The sequence below is a fragment of the Trichechus manatus genome, unplaced genomic scaffold (assembly GCF_000243295.1).
Source record: "Trichechus manatus latirostris isolate Lorelei unplaced genomic scaffold, TriManLat1.0 scaffold00001, whole genome shotgun sequence".
Taxonomy (NCBI): domain Eukaryota; kingdom Metazoa; phylum Chordata; class Mammalia; order Sirenia; family Trichechidae; genus Trichechus; species Trichechus manatus.
The window spans coordinates 17,304,352-17,321,712 of NW_004443937.1; the positions used below are offsets into that span (position 1 = coordinate 17,304,352).

The 17,361-nt window shown below is 45.3% G+C and overlaps 1 protein-coding gene across 1 annotated transcript; it reads right to left on the reverse strand.

Annotated features, from left to right (window-relative positions):
• SEC61A1 (SEC61 translocon subunit alpha 1) lies at positions 1–17,020 on the reverse strand. The gene is made up of 12 exons (XM_004368398.2): positions 16,866–17,020; positions 16,533–16,600; positions 14,672–14,737; positions 14,501–14,579; positions 12,944–13,075; positions 10,887–10,996; positions 10,429–10,582; positions 4,767–4,927; positions 3,171–3,368; positions 2,739–2,930; positions 2,310–2,386; positions 1–784 (listed from the first exon to the last, which is right to left on the reverse strand). Exons 1-12 carry the CDS (start codon positions 16,870–16,872, stop codon positions 598–600), a joined length of 1,431 nt encoding a protein of 476 aa, XP_004368455.1. The 5' UTR covers positions 16,873–17,020; the 3' UTR covers positions 1–597.
• Positions 17,021–17,361: the final 341 nt, after the last annotated feature.

The following is a 17,361-nucleotide window of genomic DNA, read 5'->3' on the forward strand; positions in this document are numbered from 1 at the left end:
GAAGCTCTGTCCTAAAAAACTACTTTTAAAAGGAAAAACAATTTTATCTTACAGAGAAACAGTCTTAAACTAGATATTCCCAATCCTGACTGTGAAGGAGACATTGTAGTAAGGTTTCAATACACCAGTTCCCCAAGTCCACCAGAAAACACACACTACTCTCCCAGCTTCCCTCCAATGCCAAAACAAACGGCAGACATCTCAGTGTATGTGCTTTTAGCCAGAGCAAAGAATTTCCTTTGTGGGGAAAAAGGTGAAGCCACTGTGGCCACGGACAGCACTGAGAAGGCTAAAAAAAGTTAACTGGATACTTGTGGATATAATTTTCACCATTTCTGGCAATTAGCCGAATAAAAATCTCATTTTGACAGTTCTTTTTGCCAATGCCAGAATAAAAAGCAAAAGTTCAAATTGGGAAATTCCTAGCCTTTTACAAAGTGGAATGAAAGAATATAAAATTCCAAAACATCATGAAACAGAAGTCCGCATGCCGCAGCAACGCCCTCCTGTGAGAAGTGCCCGCCGAGGGAGCTCTGCGCCTCTCCATTCCCGCTGACTCAGGAGCAGTCCTCTCCTTGGTCCGTGGGGACGCACGGCTCAGAACAGAAGAGCTCCCATGCTGCCAACCTCACTCTGCTCCTTCACGAAGATTTCAAAGTACTGGTAGATGATTGTGACAGCGAGGAGGATTCCCGTCCCAGACCCAATGGCGCCCAGGAAGTCGGCCAGAACTGAGAGGGCACCGATGCACAGCCCGCCGAAGGCCGCGGCTGTAGGGATGTACCTGGGGAAAACGGTGCAGTCAGCCTGACACCACGCCATTCCTCCCACCCGCCACCTGCTCCCAGCCAGGGACTGGCAGTCCCAAGAGACCTGCCTCTCTGAGAGCCACCCACTGTCACCTATCAGCACATGAGCCACGTTCAGACCAGAGCTGTGCTGTAATGGCCACACGAGCCCCTAGAGGCAGCTGAAATGTGACAAGTCCAAATCAAGATGTGTTTTAAGTGTTAAATATATGCACAAGTTTGAAGATTTAGTTTGAAAAAAAGAATGTAAAATATCTCATCATGATTTTTCTTATGCTGATTATAAGTTGAAATGATTCTGAATATACTAAATAAATGATTAAAATGAATTCCATCTGCTTCTTTTTACTTTTTAAACACAGCTACTAGAAAACTTTTAAGGTGACATACGTGGCTCACACTGTATTTCTACTGCACAGTGCTGCAAATCTGGAGGCTAAATATTAAGAAAATGAAATAAATTCCCTGTTAGGTATTAGAAAATGATCTTAAATTCACAACACTGGCTTTTCTCATGGTTCCTTCCTTTAGATCAGGGGTCAGCAAACTACAGCTCACAGGCCAAATCCAGTTAGCCACCTGAATTTGTAAACAATTTTACAGGACACAGCCACACTCATTCACTTACGTGCTGTCTACGGCTGCTTTCACGCTGCAAGAGCATCGGTGAGTAGCTCTAATAGAGACTGAAAGGCCTAAAAAGCCTAAATATTTACTACCCCAGCCCTGCTGGCCAAGAGGCAGCTCCATCATGTATGAAGACGATGTGCAGACAGCAGTGCCATGTAAGCACCCCAAGGGCCACTCTAGACTCTTCCCTGTGCCCACCTTGACCTCCACCACCCAGCTGCTCACCAATCTCTCTCCTTCTCGCCCCCGAAGCTCCTGCTACATCCGGATGCCCATCACCTATGGCTCAAACTCCGACAGCAAGCAGCCCAGCTGGCCTTTCTGCCACCTCCTCTCCCTCCGGTTTCCATTTGCTAATATACTAACCTTCCTGAATGGCCACGAGCTCCTGCCCTTTCCTCCTGCTTCAAACACCTCTCAGTACCTTAGGGGGAATCACGGCCTTGCATGGCCAGCCGCTGCCGGATTCTCCGGCCTCACCTCCGCTGCAGGCCCTGATCTAAGCTCAGACTCCATTATTTGATGGCCCGGAACTTGAAAGCCTCCAGCCCTTTGAAGAAGCTTGCCCTTCCTCCTGAAGCACCCCCCTTTCAGAATCCTGCCCTGCACGAACTTAAATGCTCTCTCTTTGAGGAGAGGGGCTGCATGCGCTCATTTCTACATGCCCAGTGTCCGGCGCTTAGGAGGCTCATCAATATTTAATGACTCAGGGAACTTTTCTACCCTGTAACCCAAGGATGAGGTTTGATGAACCAGAAATTCTGAGGCCTACTGGGATGTCTGATGGGTAAGGAAATGACACACAGCTGCTGCTTGGCTAGTGTAATGTGCCTGAACAGAGAGCCGGAGGAACCTGGCCCAACCACTCACCGATTGAGTTCATGGACCATGGATGTTTCTCGGTGGCCTCTCATAACCATCTGCTGCTCCTTCAGCTGCTTTGCAACCTGCATGTCGCCCACCAAAGAGAGGACAGTGTTCAATTTTCCGTTTGAAGTAGGACGGAAGATGGACAATTCATGGTGGTTCTAAACATTTATAGATTTTCCTTCCCAGCACCGAACAATATTTATGTAGATAACTTTAAACAATAAAGTCCACTCGTGGAGGAGGCAGGAAGTGTTCATGTGCGTTCACTGAAACCCCATCCCCCACAGAGGTGGCAGGAAGTATCTGCATGCATTCACAGACTACTTTTTTATATCAAGGTGACAAGTCAATGTCCCTCATACAAGTAGCAGGTAACAACTACTGTTTCCCAATGTAAAGGTCTCTCTAGAAATGCGAATTTAGACTTACATCTTTGGCAGAGGAACCTGAGACCTCAATCCACGTTTTGGAGAAGAACGCACAGGAGCCCAGCATGAACACTATGTACACGACGGCATGGACGGGGTCTTCTAACACAGAACCAAAAGACTCTGGAGGGGACAGGTAATAGCAGAGGCCACCGACTGGATAAGCACGTGCGGGGCCCCCGGAAGAGGTGTCCTGGAAAGAACAGACAGGAAGCCTGTGAATGCTGCCTCATTACCTTAGCAACAGGACACAATTCTGAAAAGATAAAAAGCATACAAGTTTACTCAAGCACTCAGAGTACAGTTTTCTTGGTGAGAAGAAAATGTAATATGCTGAATTTGTCAAGGGCACAATTAGAAAATATCTTTGGCTGAAATATCTCCAAGTAGCCAGAGCACCAAAATGAGAAGAGCTGGAAACAGCCACACTTACAGACCAAGTGCCCAGCAGGCTAACAAGCAGGTTGCCGCTGAAGCGAGCCGACAGCATCTGCGAGATGACATACAAGTTGGACACCAGGGCCGACTGCAGGATGATGGGAATGTTGGAGGTGTAGAACAGCTTGATTGGGTAGGTGTTGTACTGGCCTCGGTAACGGGCTGACTTGATTGGCAGGTCCACTCGGAAACCCTGAGAAGCCAAACACAACAAAATACCCTTTCACTGCCAGCCTCTTTCCAATGTTATGCAGACACACAGACAGCTGGGGACCACCAGGCCTGCCACTGGGGAGGTAGCCCTGAACACTGGTTCTAGGGCCTCCTGTCTGAAAGGGTTCAAGAACTTATGCCTCTTCCTTGTCCACTACTTCACTTGGGGGCACACATAAAAGGTTCTAAGAAAGACTAGTTTAAAAATGCACCAAATCAAAACACAGTGGAACGGTCCCATTTTTGTAAAAAGCAAAGTCCACCATGTTACATCACACGGTGTGTGAATGCAGACGAGCCTGGAGGCACCAACAGCAACACCCTCACAGGGGTCATTTCGTGTGGTGATTCACATTCTCTGGACTTCCCCGTGCCTTTATAGAGGCCCCCAGACAAGGCCACCATGGTGTCGTCCTTACATCCCTGGCACAGTCCTCTCAGATGTTTTCAATCATAGCAGAAAAGCTGAACTTTTCTAAGACTACAATCTCTCCCTCTGAAACCCTAGGAGAATAGAAAGCATTTATTTGATATTATTGTTACAGACCCCAGTAACTAGAATAGGGCTCAGAACAGAGAGAATTTAAAAGAAATTCTTAATGATACCACTGCAAATATCAGCCAAGTCCTGAAAGTTAGCTTGTTATTTCTCAGGCATCTGGCTAAAAGCTGTGGAAGAAAGAGTACACCAGTTTACTTGGTTCTCAGTAAAAGCATTTAGCTGGTATAAATACCTTTTCACAAACACTAAACTGCCTTCTCAATTACTCTCCTTTCCTTTCAGTGAACATCAGAATACAAAGTAGACAATCAAAACACACACAGATCAATCCAACTACAGAAAAGCAACTGGCTAGGAACTTTAAAGGCAGGAGCTCAAGAGAGGAATAGCCTTTTCCAAGATGAAACGATTTTCTACGACTAGTCTACAAAGTTTGGACGAATAAGACAGCGATGAAGTTTCAAAGCTAGATTACTAAAATTACCTTCATCAGAATCACAGATGTTTCAGGAGTCTTAATAGTTCTCTGTGAGTCAGAGATTCTGATGATCCCGTCTCACACAGTAAGAGCAAAATCTAGATTCTTAAAACCAATACAGAGCTGTTCATTTCTCTTGAACTAAGACTTTAAAAAATATGGCTTATCTTCTGATTGGGCCAGCTCAAGGGAATGTGACTTCAGAAACTTTAGATCTGCCTTACTTCTGTTTAGTTGGCAAGTCCCCATGACTCGAGGGAGTACACTTGTCCAGCTCACATGGGAACTTGATCCCTTCAATGCCATCACATCATTTCAGGGCATGAATGGGGACGGACACAGCAAGGCATTCTGAAATCCAGACCACCACAATTCCCTGAACCTGGATCTGGACACACCTGAAAATAGATGACAACTGCAAAGACAAAGATGGTGGCAATCAGGTTCATGAGGTTGGGGAGATTCTGGCGGTAGAAGGCCTCTCGAAGGGCTCGGACTTTGTCAGTGCGCGTGGCCAGCAGGTGGAACAGTGCAATGATGGCACCTTCAAACTCCATTCCTGTTGGTGAAGAAAGGGACACATTAGGTAAAGGGACAAACAACAAATAAACTCGGCGCTAAGCTTCTTAGTGGCCAAAATAACGAGGAAGACTGAACTAGTTATGAGATTCACGGTGCCTCCTCCCATAACCACAGGGGTGGAGCACGGATTTTCTCATCCTTCAACTCTATTTCTTCTGTTGTTGCTAGCTGCCGTCAAGTTGGTTCGGACTCAAAGCAACGCTACGCACAACAGAACGAAACAATGCCTGGTCCAGCATCATCCTCACAATCGTTGCTATGTCTGAGCCCACTGTTACAGCCACTGTGTCAATCCATCTTGTTGAAGGTCTTCCTCTTTAACTGTACCAAGCATGACGTCCTTCTCCAGGGACCAGCACCTCCTGATAACATGTCCAAAGTATGCAAAATGAAGTCTCACTATCCTCACTTCTAAGGAACATTTTGGCTGTATTTCTTCCAAAACAGATTTGTTCTCTTCTGCCAGCCTGTGGTATATTCAACATTCTTCACCAACACCATAATGCAAATGTACCAATTCTTCTTTGGTCTTCTTTCTGCAGAGATTTCAAACTCAGAAATGGGCTAGGCTACTATTTCGAATTGAGTTAATCCCATTTCTTAGGCATATCTAAGACAACGGCCACGAGATGTGAGAAAAATGATCACCAAGTACAACAGAAAAGCAGAGTGTACAAACAGCATGGGAAAGGTGTTCGACCTCCTCTCTCTTCACAAGGGAGAAGGAGAATCAAGATCAACAGTCCAAGGCTGATTCCTATGAGGTGGAGGTCACACATGCCTCCTCTCTCTGCCATTTTTACCAATTCTAACAACCGTCCCTTATACAGCACTCTCTACTTCTCTGCTGGCTTTGGTAATTCATTGCAATGGCCCCATAGAACTCACAGACAATACCGACGATTATGAGGTTTATTAGGGAGAGGCGTGCCTTTGAGCGCTGCTGGGAACAGTTTGTCCTGATCGAAGAACTGTATCCTGAAGGCACGCCTCTCCCTGGCCACTTGGCTCTGCCCAAAGGCACTCAGCTTTCTCACTCTTTGGGCCGAGAAGCCCACTGTGCAGTCTCCTGCCAGTGTCTCCTGCCACTGCTTCTCGCCGTCTTCAGCGTTACAACTCGTGCTGTCTCCTGGTTCCAGGAGCTTCTCAGTGCAGGAATCTTGGGTCCAAAGGATGCGCTCTCCACTTGCGGCCGTTCTTCCTTGGTGGTGGTGGGATCCTCTCTTTCCCGCCTTTGAAATGGCTCATTTTGAACCCAGTGGGATGGCAAAACTGACCAATTGCTTTGGTAGGCCACAATTACCCTATCACACAGTCCTGCCCAACCATGTGGGTGGAAGTTACAAGAACATGGCGAGGAAGGCCACACAAAAGTGATCCATCGCACCGCACACGGTTTGCTGAACTCTAGCTGGAAGGAGCCCTACATTGAAGGTGGGCTCCAAGCAGACAAAGCCACTTCCCTGGAAAGCCCCAGGAAGGACACACATCCATGTCAAGGGCTCTGAAGTACAGGATGTCCCTGACATGGTGGGGCTCAGGTCCTTACACTGACTATACAAGCAGAGAGGGCAGCCCACATGCCCACCACAGGGCCTGATCCAGATTAGAAACTGCTCTCACACGCCCACCACAAGATGGTGTCAGAGAAGGCAGGGCTAGCAGAAGAAAAGTAGGTAGAATGGCTTTCAATCTGAGGATTCAACAACACAGACAAGTGAAAGGAAGCTAGGATGCACGGGCATTATTAAGACCTAAACGTTTTATAAACTGCCAAGAAACTTATCTTAAAAAAAAAAAAGGCTAAAGAAACGAGTATCGCGTTGCTGTGTAACCTATGCTATTCCAACACAGCGTAGCTGTCTCACAATGGAAGTCTCACCCTACTCCTGTGTGCTTTTACTGGCAGGAAGCCAACTCGATTTCTCTAAAGGTGGACAGTAGGTGGGAGTGGGGAACTGGTACTGCTGTGACGGCATTTTCCACTTTCTCACAAGTGTTAGCTAAACTGCCTGCTGCTGCTTCTCCTTGCAGCTTTTTCTTGGACGTTCGGAGAGGAGATTTCAGGCAGACCACCTAACTGGCACTACCACTCACCTCTCCTGAAGCCAGCAGGATGTGGCTTCGATCAGCCACTCTATGCTAACCATTTGTGGCTTCCTCGTTCACCCTGTGATGGTCTTTTCATCAGCTCCCATCCTCCCCACCTTTTGGTCACATGTGACAATACTGGTCTGTCTCCTTAATGTATAGAATTCAGAGATGCTAAAGGGTGGCCAGGACAAGCCTCCTACTTTACAGAGGAGGCAGGCCCTAGGAAAGGAAGAAGGAACTTCAAGGCCACATGGTCTACCAGGCTACATGCTCTGCCCACCCCAACGCCCTTTGATCTCATCTCCAACTACTCGTCCCTTGTTCATTCTGCTCCAGCTGCACATGCTGATTCTTGAACACACTAGGTACACCCCTATCTCAGGGCTTTTGCACTTGCTGTTCCCTCCAAACAGAATATTCTCCCCCCAAACAGTCGCAAGACTCCCTTACCTATTTCAGGACTTTGTACAAGTCAGTGGTCTTCCTTATTATTCAGACTAAAACTGCAGCAACCCTCCCCTAGCATCCCCATCTCCTTTCTCTGCTTTATTTTCATTAACACTTGACATACTGATAACACACATTTTAATTGCTCCCTACAGTACTCCCAGTACCTAGAACAGTGCCCGGTACATTAACAAACCAAAAACCAAACCCACTGCTGTCGAGTCAATTTCGACTCACAGCAACTCGCTAGGACAGAGTAGAACTGCCCCATAGGGTTTCCAAGGCTGTAAATCTTTACAGAAGCAGACTGCCGCATCTTTCTCCCACGGAGCGGCTGGGGGGTTTGAACTGCTGACCTTTCGGTTGGCAGCTGAGCACTTAACCACTGTGCTGCCAGGGCTCCTTGGCATGTAACAGGCACCTGATAAATATCTGTGGAATGAAAGGCTAGCTAACAGCAATGCCAGAATTAGGTCCAAGTTCTCCTAACTGTTGACATAAATCTCTCTCAAAATTCACTACCTACTGAATCTCTGGGAACAAGATAAAGTTTCCAAGTACTAGTGTTACTTCAAGGGCCAAAGCTGTTTTGTATTGGGACTGTCTGCACTAATCCCCAGTTTGGGCGTTTTCCACTCGCCCAGGGAAATAGTAATGGTCATTCTCTCAGACCTGAGGGAGTCTCACTCAACAATGTATATCCCATGTCCTTACCCTAAGCCGCAGCAGTCAGCCAGGAATATCTGTGACCTCTCCACTACTCTTCCTGCCCTTCTCCAAGGCTCAACCCTCGACTCCAACCCTCTCCCTTCCCCTCACTCCTCAGGAGCTGAGTTCTCCCTCACAGCTTCACTTGGCACCCAGGGCACAGCTGTGAACCCCCTCCCCGCTTGAACCTTCTCTCCAGCAGGTCCCAAACACTGCCCATTGACAGTGACATTTTCCATTTAATGCCAGAAACAAACCTGCTTTTACGTCTCGGTTTTTCACTACCCCTGAAAGTTCCTTTGTTGTGTCTCCCTGACATCTTTTCTCCTAATACTCTCACTCAATCTTTTAGCAGTCTTGTCAAACCTGGATTACTGTAACAATATTCAGCTGCTTTTTCTGCCTCTTTCCATTCTAAGTCATCCCTGTCAAACTCTGGCTTCCATCACCGCACTGCCCTGCTTCAGGATGGACTGTGGCTTCCTTTGCCAGTTGCTGCCAGTCTTCTATGCCTTTATAGACTTCCTGCCTTTCCACAACATCCCTGAATAAGCCTGCCTTCTGTCTCCCAGTTTTTCCCAATGTGCTTTGGATTTTCTAAAACCCTAACTGGTGCCCAAAGAACCATATCTGATCTTGCCCACTCTTTACTAAGGCTCTCCTGACATTTCCTACTTCAAGTTACACTTTTATCCTTTGTAATTTGTTGGGTACATGTGGCCTTCGTTTGTCCAGGGACTTGCTTTCAGTGTCACTAATTGTATGGTCTCTGGAGGCAGGGAACTGTTTCCAGCACTCAATTCAAATAAAGTGCTCAAATGTGCATGAATAGCTATTTCTCACAGGACACTTCTGTGCAAGTAACATATTTAGTGATGAAAAAAGCTGATCTCCTTTTCCTAGTAAGTTTTACTCTAAGGCTCTCCTCGTATGTTTAGAAATTTTTATGAAAAACATCCTGTGTAACAAGATTTTCACAGCACCCTTTGTCGACATAAAGCAAAATACTAACATTTGATATGTATCTACTATTTCATGTTATTTGTCTCATGTAATCCTGGCAACCAAGGTTCAGAGGGGAAGGAATGTGCCCAAAGTCACATATGTATCTACTAACTGGAACAGCCAGGACTGGAACCCAGGCGTTGAACTCCTCAAGCCCAGGCCCCTTGTGCAAAGCTGCCCTTTGTATGACAAAGTGCTTTGCTTCAGTCATCTCACTTTTAAAAATTTACTTACTGGGAGCAACTGCAAAAGTATGAAAAGATGAACGTACAAGGATGGAAGGATGGTCACTGTCCAAATGTTTGGAACAGCAAATAGGAGAAACAGAAAACAAAAAACAAAAACAGAGATAACTCAAATGCCCACCAGAAGAAGAGTGGCTACAATAATGTTGCTTCATCCTTGCAATGGAAGTCCACGCTGTGCTAGAAGACTGAGGCAGGATTACGTGTTCTGGCGTGGCCAATGTCCATGGAACACTCTTACGTGAAGAATGTAAGTTACGTATCATTACGAGTATACAAAAACGAAACGAAACAAAAACCCCTTGCTGTCGAGTTGATTCCGACTCATAGCAACCTTACAGGATGTTATGAGTATAGATATGCGTTTTCAGAAAGTTTGCAGATGCACCTAAAACTGATTTTTCAGTGGAATGGGGGAACTTTTCTCTACTGCTTTGCATACATTAATACTTTGTTTTCCGCCGTTCCAATTTTTTTTTTTATATTGTAGTTTAAGTGAAAGTTTACAATTCAAGTTAGTCTTTCATACAAAAATTTATACATACACTGTTATGTGACCCTAATTGCTCTCCCCATACTGTGACGGCACACTCCTTTACACCCGATTTCCCATGTCCATTCAACCAGCTCCTAACCCTCTCTGCCTTCTCATCTCACCTCTGGACAGAAACTGCCCATTTAGTATCTACTTGAGCTAAGAAGCACACTCTTCACGAGTATCATTTTATGTCCCACAGTCCAGTCCAATCTTTGTCTGAAGAGTTAGCCTTGGGAACTGTTTTAGTTCTGGGTTGACAGAGAGTCCGGGGGCCATGCTTTCTGGAGTTCCTCTAGTCTTAGTCAGACCATTAAGTCTGGTCTTTTTACTAGAATTTGAGTTCTGTACCCCACCTTTCTCCTGCTCCATCAGGGACTCTCTACTGGCAAACATCAGTACTTTTTATGGAACCCTATCACCGGGAAAGCCCAGGGCCCTTACCTCGGCCAGTGTTGACAGTGGTGGGGCTGAACGCCTTCCACACAATGGTCTCGCAGATGTTGGTTGCAATGAAGAGGGAAATACCAGAGCCCAGGCCATACCCTTTTTGCAAGAGTTCATCCAGAAGGAGGACAATTAATCCAGCAACAAAGAGCTGTGAAAATTAAAAAAGAAACCCAAACAGACAATGCATTATTACTGCTCACCATGGACATGGTCCTTCCCTTCTTTAATCACTGGGCTTGTCTGTTAAAAACTTCGAAGGCTGGGTCAGAGCTCATCCTCAGCTCACAGGTAGTGGGTAGTACAGTCCCCCTCTTTTGAGTTGAAAGGACAAACACAGGACCTTTAGCTTCTTCTCAGGAAGAGTTCCTTCTAAATGTGTGGTTCAGACTTATTTTTGAGATGTGTAGGTGTGAGGGGCTAGTCAGCAGACGGGATGTTAGCACAGCAATTACCTGGATGGTGATTAACAGGCAGATTCCAGCACCCATTTCAGAAGGGTCCCCATACATTCCGGTCATCACATATACGATAGACTGGCCAATAGTAATGATCATGCCAAATACTGGAAATCAAAAGAAAATTATGTTCTCCAAGTGGGATATTACATGGTAGTAAAGGAAGCAGTTACTGAATACTGACAAAGACTGCCAAGAAGAATGATGAAAAATACTGACACTGCCGACAAGGAGCCTGGTCTAGCAAACATCTGATCAGTCATGGCATCAAAGTACACGATAATGCAAATGACTTTTAACAAAAGCACGCCTGCTCTTTAATTTCACCTTTTCCTAAAATAACTTTCCTTTTAGTAAAGGAGAAGTGAAACACTTGAAAAGTGGTACATCCAGTTGGTATAAAAGCAAATCAGCGAGGAAAATTACTGAAGAAAACATCCAGAGACACAGAATTTGGCAATATCCTAAACCCCCAGCACCCAAATTCAACATCAGCCCACCTGGATAGCTCATGTGTTGTCACACACTTGGCCACCTCTGTAGCTCACCATCTAGCTGAGTCCAGAACACGGACCATCAACAGTGGAACAAAGGGATCCCTTCTCCTGTTTCTACTGAATGTGTTTTCAAGGTGAAAAACTTCATGATGGTACCATTTTATTCACTATTCACATTTCCTCTGCTACCAAGCTACTTTGGAATACAAGCTTTCCTTTTTATAGACTCTCTTCCTCTCTTGTATCTCATTACACATCATTGTTACGCACAATGGAACTGCCACATATTCGATGCTTCCACAATACTACATGGATCTCTAAGAATGGGTCTGTGCCTTCAATTTCAGCTTCTCCGCTTATTCTACTGCATAAAATAAAAATTTAAAGTATCCATCAAATATAGTCCCTATTTGACTTTTTAAAGAGTGCTGAGTAACACTGAATTCTTAAGGCAGAAAGATGTTCAAAAAATTGTCAAGATCAAGGAGAAAACAGCTGCTTTATGCTTTTGAAAAATAATGTATGTATATACTTTAAATCCTGATTTGTGGCTGAAACTGACAGGTTTAAATCAGATCAGTCTTTCTCACTCCATCATTTAACCTACTAACTTAAGAAGATCTGTAAAACACATTGGTGTGAAAGAAAATACGGCTGCACAAGAAATGGTAAAATATTTTCTAATTCGTATATTTCAGGTAATAGCAACGACGTGAACAGGGTTAACTCTGCTGACTGGTCATTGTTGCTAGTACCAAAGAAAAAACCAAACTCACTGCTGTCAAGCTGATTGACTCATGGCAACCTTATAGGACAGAGAAGAACTGCCCCACAGGGCTTCCAAGGAGCGGCCAGTGGATTTGAACTGCTGGCCTTTTGGTTAGCAGTCGAACTCCTAACTACTGTGCCACCAAGGGCTCCGTTGTTGCTAATAACACTTACTAATGGCCATAAGACAAATACCATTATTATCCTCATTTTTACAGATGAAACTAAGAGCTGTCATCTAATGCTCTCCAAAGTCACACAGCTAATAGACAGAAATGGGATGAGAAGCTCTCCTTTCCCACTAAGTTAAACCTTTCTGAACTCCCAGAAGAAAAAACAACACCTTCCAAATAACTACTGCGTGCTAGGCATTTTGATAGATGTTTTAAACACATTATTTAATTTAATCCTCACAACAACTCTGAAGAAGACATTATCTCCTTCTAAATGGTGATGAAACTGAGGTTCCAAGAAGCAGTCAGATTTGTCTAAGGCCCTGTGAAGTGCCTGGGGGAGCTGAGACTGGACCACCAAGCCCCTTCCCCCATTCTATGACCTCGGCCTCTGGGGGCACTCTCAATACTCTCCTACCCCTGGTGCATCCAGGCCATTCCAGGTGCCCTGCACCTCTGCCCTCATAGAAGTGCTGTACTCAATAACACAGGCCAAGGAGTACCTGCAGTGGTGAGCCAAGGAGGTTATGTCATACAAAGAAAAACTCCTCAAACTTTGTAGCAAACTCAAATGCCTAACCACAGATGTATGAACGTTATTCACCATCTCACTTACACTTTTGGGCTCCGTTGAAGAGAGCTCGGTCTTTTGGGGTGTCACCAACTTCAATTATTTTTGCCCCAGCCAAGAGCTGCATGATAAGGCCAGAGGTGACAATGGGAGAGATACCCAGCTCCATCAATGTGCCTTGAGAAAAGGGAGAGACAAAACACAGGCAATATTAGCTTGGAAAAGCAAAACATTATTAGGAAAATGAATGTGCAAGATTTGACTGGGTCCCCCTTACACAAATCCAATGTGTGTCACTTTGGCAGCAGCATTTAATTTAGAGAATAACCCCAAAATATCAACAATTGGTGTATAATTCAATTCATCCTGGTCTGCCTGCCAGGCGATGTCTCATTCTGTTGAGGAAGTCACATGGCATCTAAGAAGATCGCTGCATTTACATTCACCATAACAGATCCATTCTGGTTTTACAGAGATAAGAAATATTTACCTCTTCATCAGCTAATAAAAAAGGATAACATTCAAATAATTTCCAGAGTCTGGAATGGGGTCCTGTACAATTGTATCTAGCCGTGAATAAACCTCTACTTCCATTATGATAAAATGAGCTATACTTCCAACTGATTTGGAACTTAATTTGAACTATATTTTAAAAACAAGTTAATCAAACACAATATCAACACTAGTACACATTCAAAATCCCCCAATAGGTAATTGGTTAGAGTATACAAAATAGTGTTACACATTATTTTTGACACAGACATGTAACCTATAGATATAAAAAAAGATGCAGCTGAGAAATGAATTATATTTCTAAACAATGTGTTATCAAGACACAAGACAAGTAAAAATGTCATCATTTCATGTGTTTAAAACGCATTCTAGTTTTTCCATGTTTTCTATTCTCTACAACAAAGACTTATCTTGTTATTATAGGTTTTATACTGTGTTTTAGTTATCTAGTGCTGCCATAACAGAAACACCACAAACACCACAAATGGATGGCTTTAACAAACAAATTTATGTTCTCACAGTTTAGGACGCTAGAAGTCCGAATTCAGAGCACTAGCCCTAGGGGAAGGCTCTCTCTCTCTCTGTCAGCTCTGGAAGAAGTTCCTTGTCTCTTCAGCCTCTGCTTTGTGGTTCCCTGGAGATCTCCACTGTCTTGGCATCTATCTTACCCCATCTCTGCTTCTTTCACTTGCTCGTTTAATCTCTTTTATATCTCAAAAGAGATTGATTTAAGACATACCCTACATCAATAACATCTAATTAACATAACAAAGACAACCCATTCCCAAATGGGATTATAACCACAGACATAGAGATTAGGATTTCCAATACACATTTCTGGGGGACACAATTCACTCCATAACATACTTCATTCAAACACAATTCCAAATATGACGGCATGTCCAGTCTTGAATCCAGTATTTAATAAGGCTATTCAGCATAGCACGTCAATGTTCTTCACCTTATTTTCCAGGCCACATTCTTCATACTCTCTAAACTCCACATAAATCCAAAGCCTACAATTTAACTAAATTAGGCCAGTCAAGCCCACTTTGTACAGAGAAAAGGTACAGAAAGCCAGAGTCCTACCTCTGTTAGAAGCTAGAATCACTCTCATCCAATAGAAAGGATCAGCCGAATCTGAAGACATGATACCAAATAAGGGGATCTGGACACAAGCAAAGAAAAAACTAGTCAACTCACTTGTTGCAGCCCACCCTTATCCCCTATTCCAACAGTTGACACTAAACCTGTGTTTACCTGGCAGCATACTAAGAAGATAAAGAGGGTGATAGCAGTCCACAGCACTTTCTCCTTAAACTGAATCTAAAGAAGAGAACGAAGAAAAGTTAAACAAGTTATTTTCATAAACAAATTAATAAAAATGGACTCAAATCAGATTCCTCTCTGTTCAGAGAAGCCCTGAACACACTTAACCAAACGTGAGCACCATGTAATCCATGCTTTCTGAGTACAAGGTCTTTACACGTATCACTTAACACGCATACCACGCAGCAGTATTGTATCTACTCTATAATGCGCCAAGAAAGTTTTAGAGAGGTTAAGTTGTTGTTGCTGTTGTTAATTTAATCTCTTTTATACCTCAAAAGAGATTTAAGACATACCCTACGGTAATAACATCTAATTAACGTAACAAAGACAACCCATTCCCAAACGGGATTATAACCACAGACACAGAGAATAGGATTTCCAAGACATATTTTTGGGGGACACCCCCCCCTCCAACACACTACACAGTCTTGTCTTCTTTGTCTTTGCACGCTATACATTCTTGTTGCCTGGAATTTCTTCCCATGCCTTTAAGAAAACATCTATTCCTCCTTCAAAACCACCAGAAATTACATTTTCCAGAGTCAACTCCTTTCTGAGTCACTGCTATACCTTGCACAGATTTCTGCTGCTGTACCTATCACACTTAGTTACAAAGCCAACGTCACAGAGCTATTAAGAGGTTGTGTGAAGAGTGAAATCTAGGCTTGCCTGGCTCCAGGCCCCATGCCCTTTCCATTATGCTTGGGAGGGAGGCAGGGAGCTTTGCAACTCACTAGTGAAATTAGCCTATTAATGTGGGGCATTTATGTATAACAATTTCAAGTTTAAAAAAAAAAAAAATAGACCCCAAGTGTCCAGATTGATGTCACTTATACATAAACATGTGACTACATTAATAGCCTAAAAAATGAGAAAAGACAAAAGTGTTTCACTATTCATTCTCTTTAACTTAAAAACCTAATCAAACTTTTCTTCATTACCAGCTTTACTTATACAGTACTGGCAACACTCACTATCTTGGGCCTTAGCTGTGCAGCAACAGAAATTCTAACAATTCAACATAGCTCTACATGTCTCTTTCCCTGTTGTAATGTGCCTGCTATAAAAAGTACCAGACTTCACTGATATGCCTTTATTCTTAGTAATGTGACCAAACCAAAACCAAACCCACTGTCATCGAGCCGATTCCAACTCATGGCCACCCAAAAGGACAGACTAGAACTGCCCCACAGAGTTTCCAAGACTACAAATCTTTATGGAAGCAGACTGCCACATCTTCCTCCCATGGAGCTGCTGGTGGCTTTGAACTGCCAACCTTTTGGTTTGCACCCAAGTGCTTTAACCACCGCTCCCCCAGAGTAATGTGACAGCCTATACAAAAAGTACCTGCTCATTTGTACAAAACAAAGTGACTGCCCTTAACTCCTTTTAGCAGCTGGATACAAAGAACATCTCCTAGGCAAACTCAACCATGGTCTAACCCTGTTAGGGGTCAAGAAAGAACAGTAACTCAATCCGGGTTTCCCGACTGAGGCCTTTGAGGCCAGAATCCATTTCTGCGACAGGGTAAACCCGAGACTTTGTTCACTGAAGCAACATCCACAAAAGGTGGTCCAACAATGCATGTAGACTTCAGTGGAATCCCCCACACAGCCAGGTCATCTTTCTACGAAACTTAGGAGCATCACAGTACACACAACTATACTTCAGGGGGAAGAGAGGGGAGAGTGCCATCTGGCGTGTTGAAGCCATTTTTAACTGTACTGTAAACTTCAAGCGCCTATACACTTTCACGAAGCATTCTTTAAGAGCGATTTAGGGAACTTACCTTCCTCTCAGGCTTCTGAATTTCCGGCAGGATGACACAGAAGGGCTTGATGACTTCTAGAAATTTGACTTGGAGGGGAGAAATAAGAGGAGTTAGGGCAGAGAGAAACCTTCCGCGCTACCCGCGAAGCCTTCGGCACACGATGAGCGAGAGCAGGGGCAGAGAGCAAGATGGGCGTGGGGCGCACGGGGACCCTTGAGGAAGGCCGGGGGGCGCGAGCCCCGGTCTCCAGGGAACCGGGCAGGCCGGGCCGGTGGGCGCCTGAACGGACCGGTGAGGGGAAGGGGGTCTAATCCGCCCCGGCGGCCTCTGGACTGCTCCCGAGGGACTCACTCGCCATGGCGTCGGTTGCTCGGGTTCCGGGTCCTGCTTCAGCTCCGCTTCCACTAAGCCGACGCTGCCCCGCGGCTCACACCGCGCCGGGGCGCAACTTATCCGCGGATAGACACGTCAGTGTAGCGCCACGGCGGGAGGCGCGGGGCGGGGCTGGGTCCAGGTTATAGGCCGCTGCCGCTTCCGCTTCCTGCCACGCGCTCCGGCCGGCCGGCCGCCGCGCCGCACAGCCTCCCCGAGACCACAACTCCCGGCATGCAGTGGGGCTCCGAGGCCTGTCGGGAAGACGGTACCCAGCCCGGGACCCGGGGAGGGGGAGGTGGGCGGGACGCGGGGCACGCCGGGGTAGGTAGTGTGCAGCTGCGCAGACTTGGCAACGCGAAAGTGCGCGGGGAGGGGCCTGTTGCACTTTTGGAGACCGACGCGGTACCGGCCTGTGGAGAAACTGAGGCAAACGCTAGGCGCGGTGTGCGCGCGCAGCCCTCTAAGCGAGGCA

Bases quoted from the DNA above. Each gene is read 5' to 3' on its own strand.
- SEC61A1 (XM_004368398.2), bottom strand. The intron at 14,738-16,532 runs GTAAGTTCCCTA...TCTCTTCTTTAG, and splicing joins TTCAGAAGCCTGAGAGGAAG to ATTCAGTTTAAGGAGAAAGT. The intron at 10,997-12,943 runs GTAAGTGAGATG...TTTGATTTCCAG, and splicing joins CTTCAACGGAGCCCAAAAGT to TATTTGGCATGATCATTACT.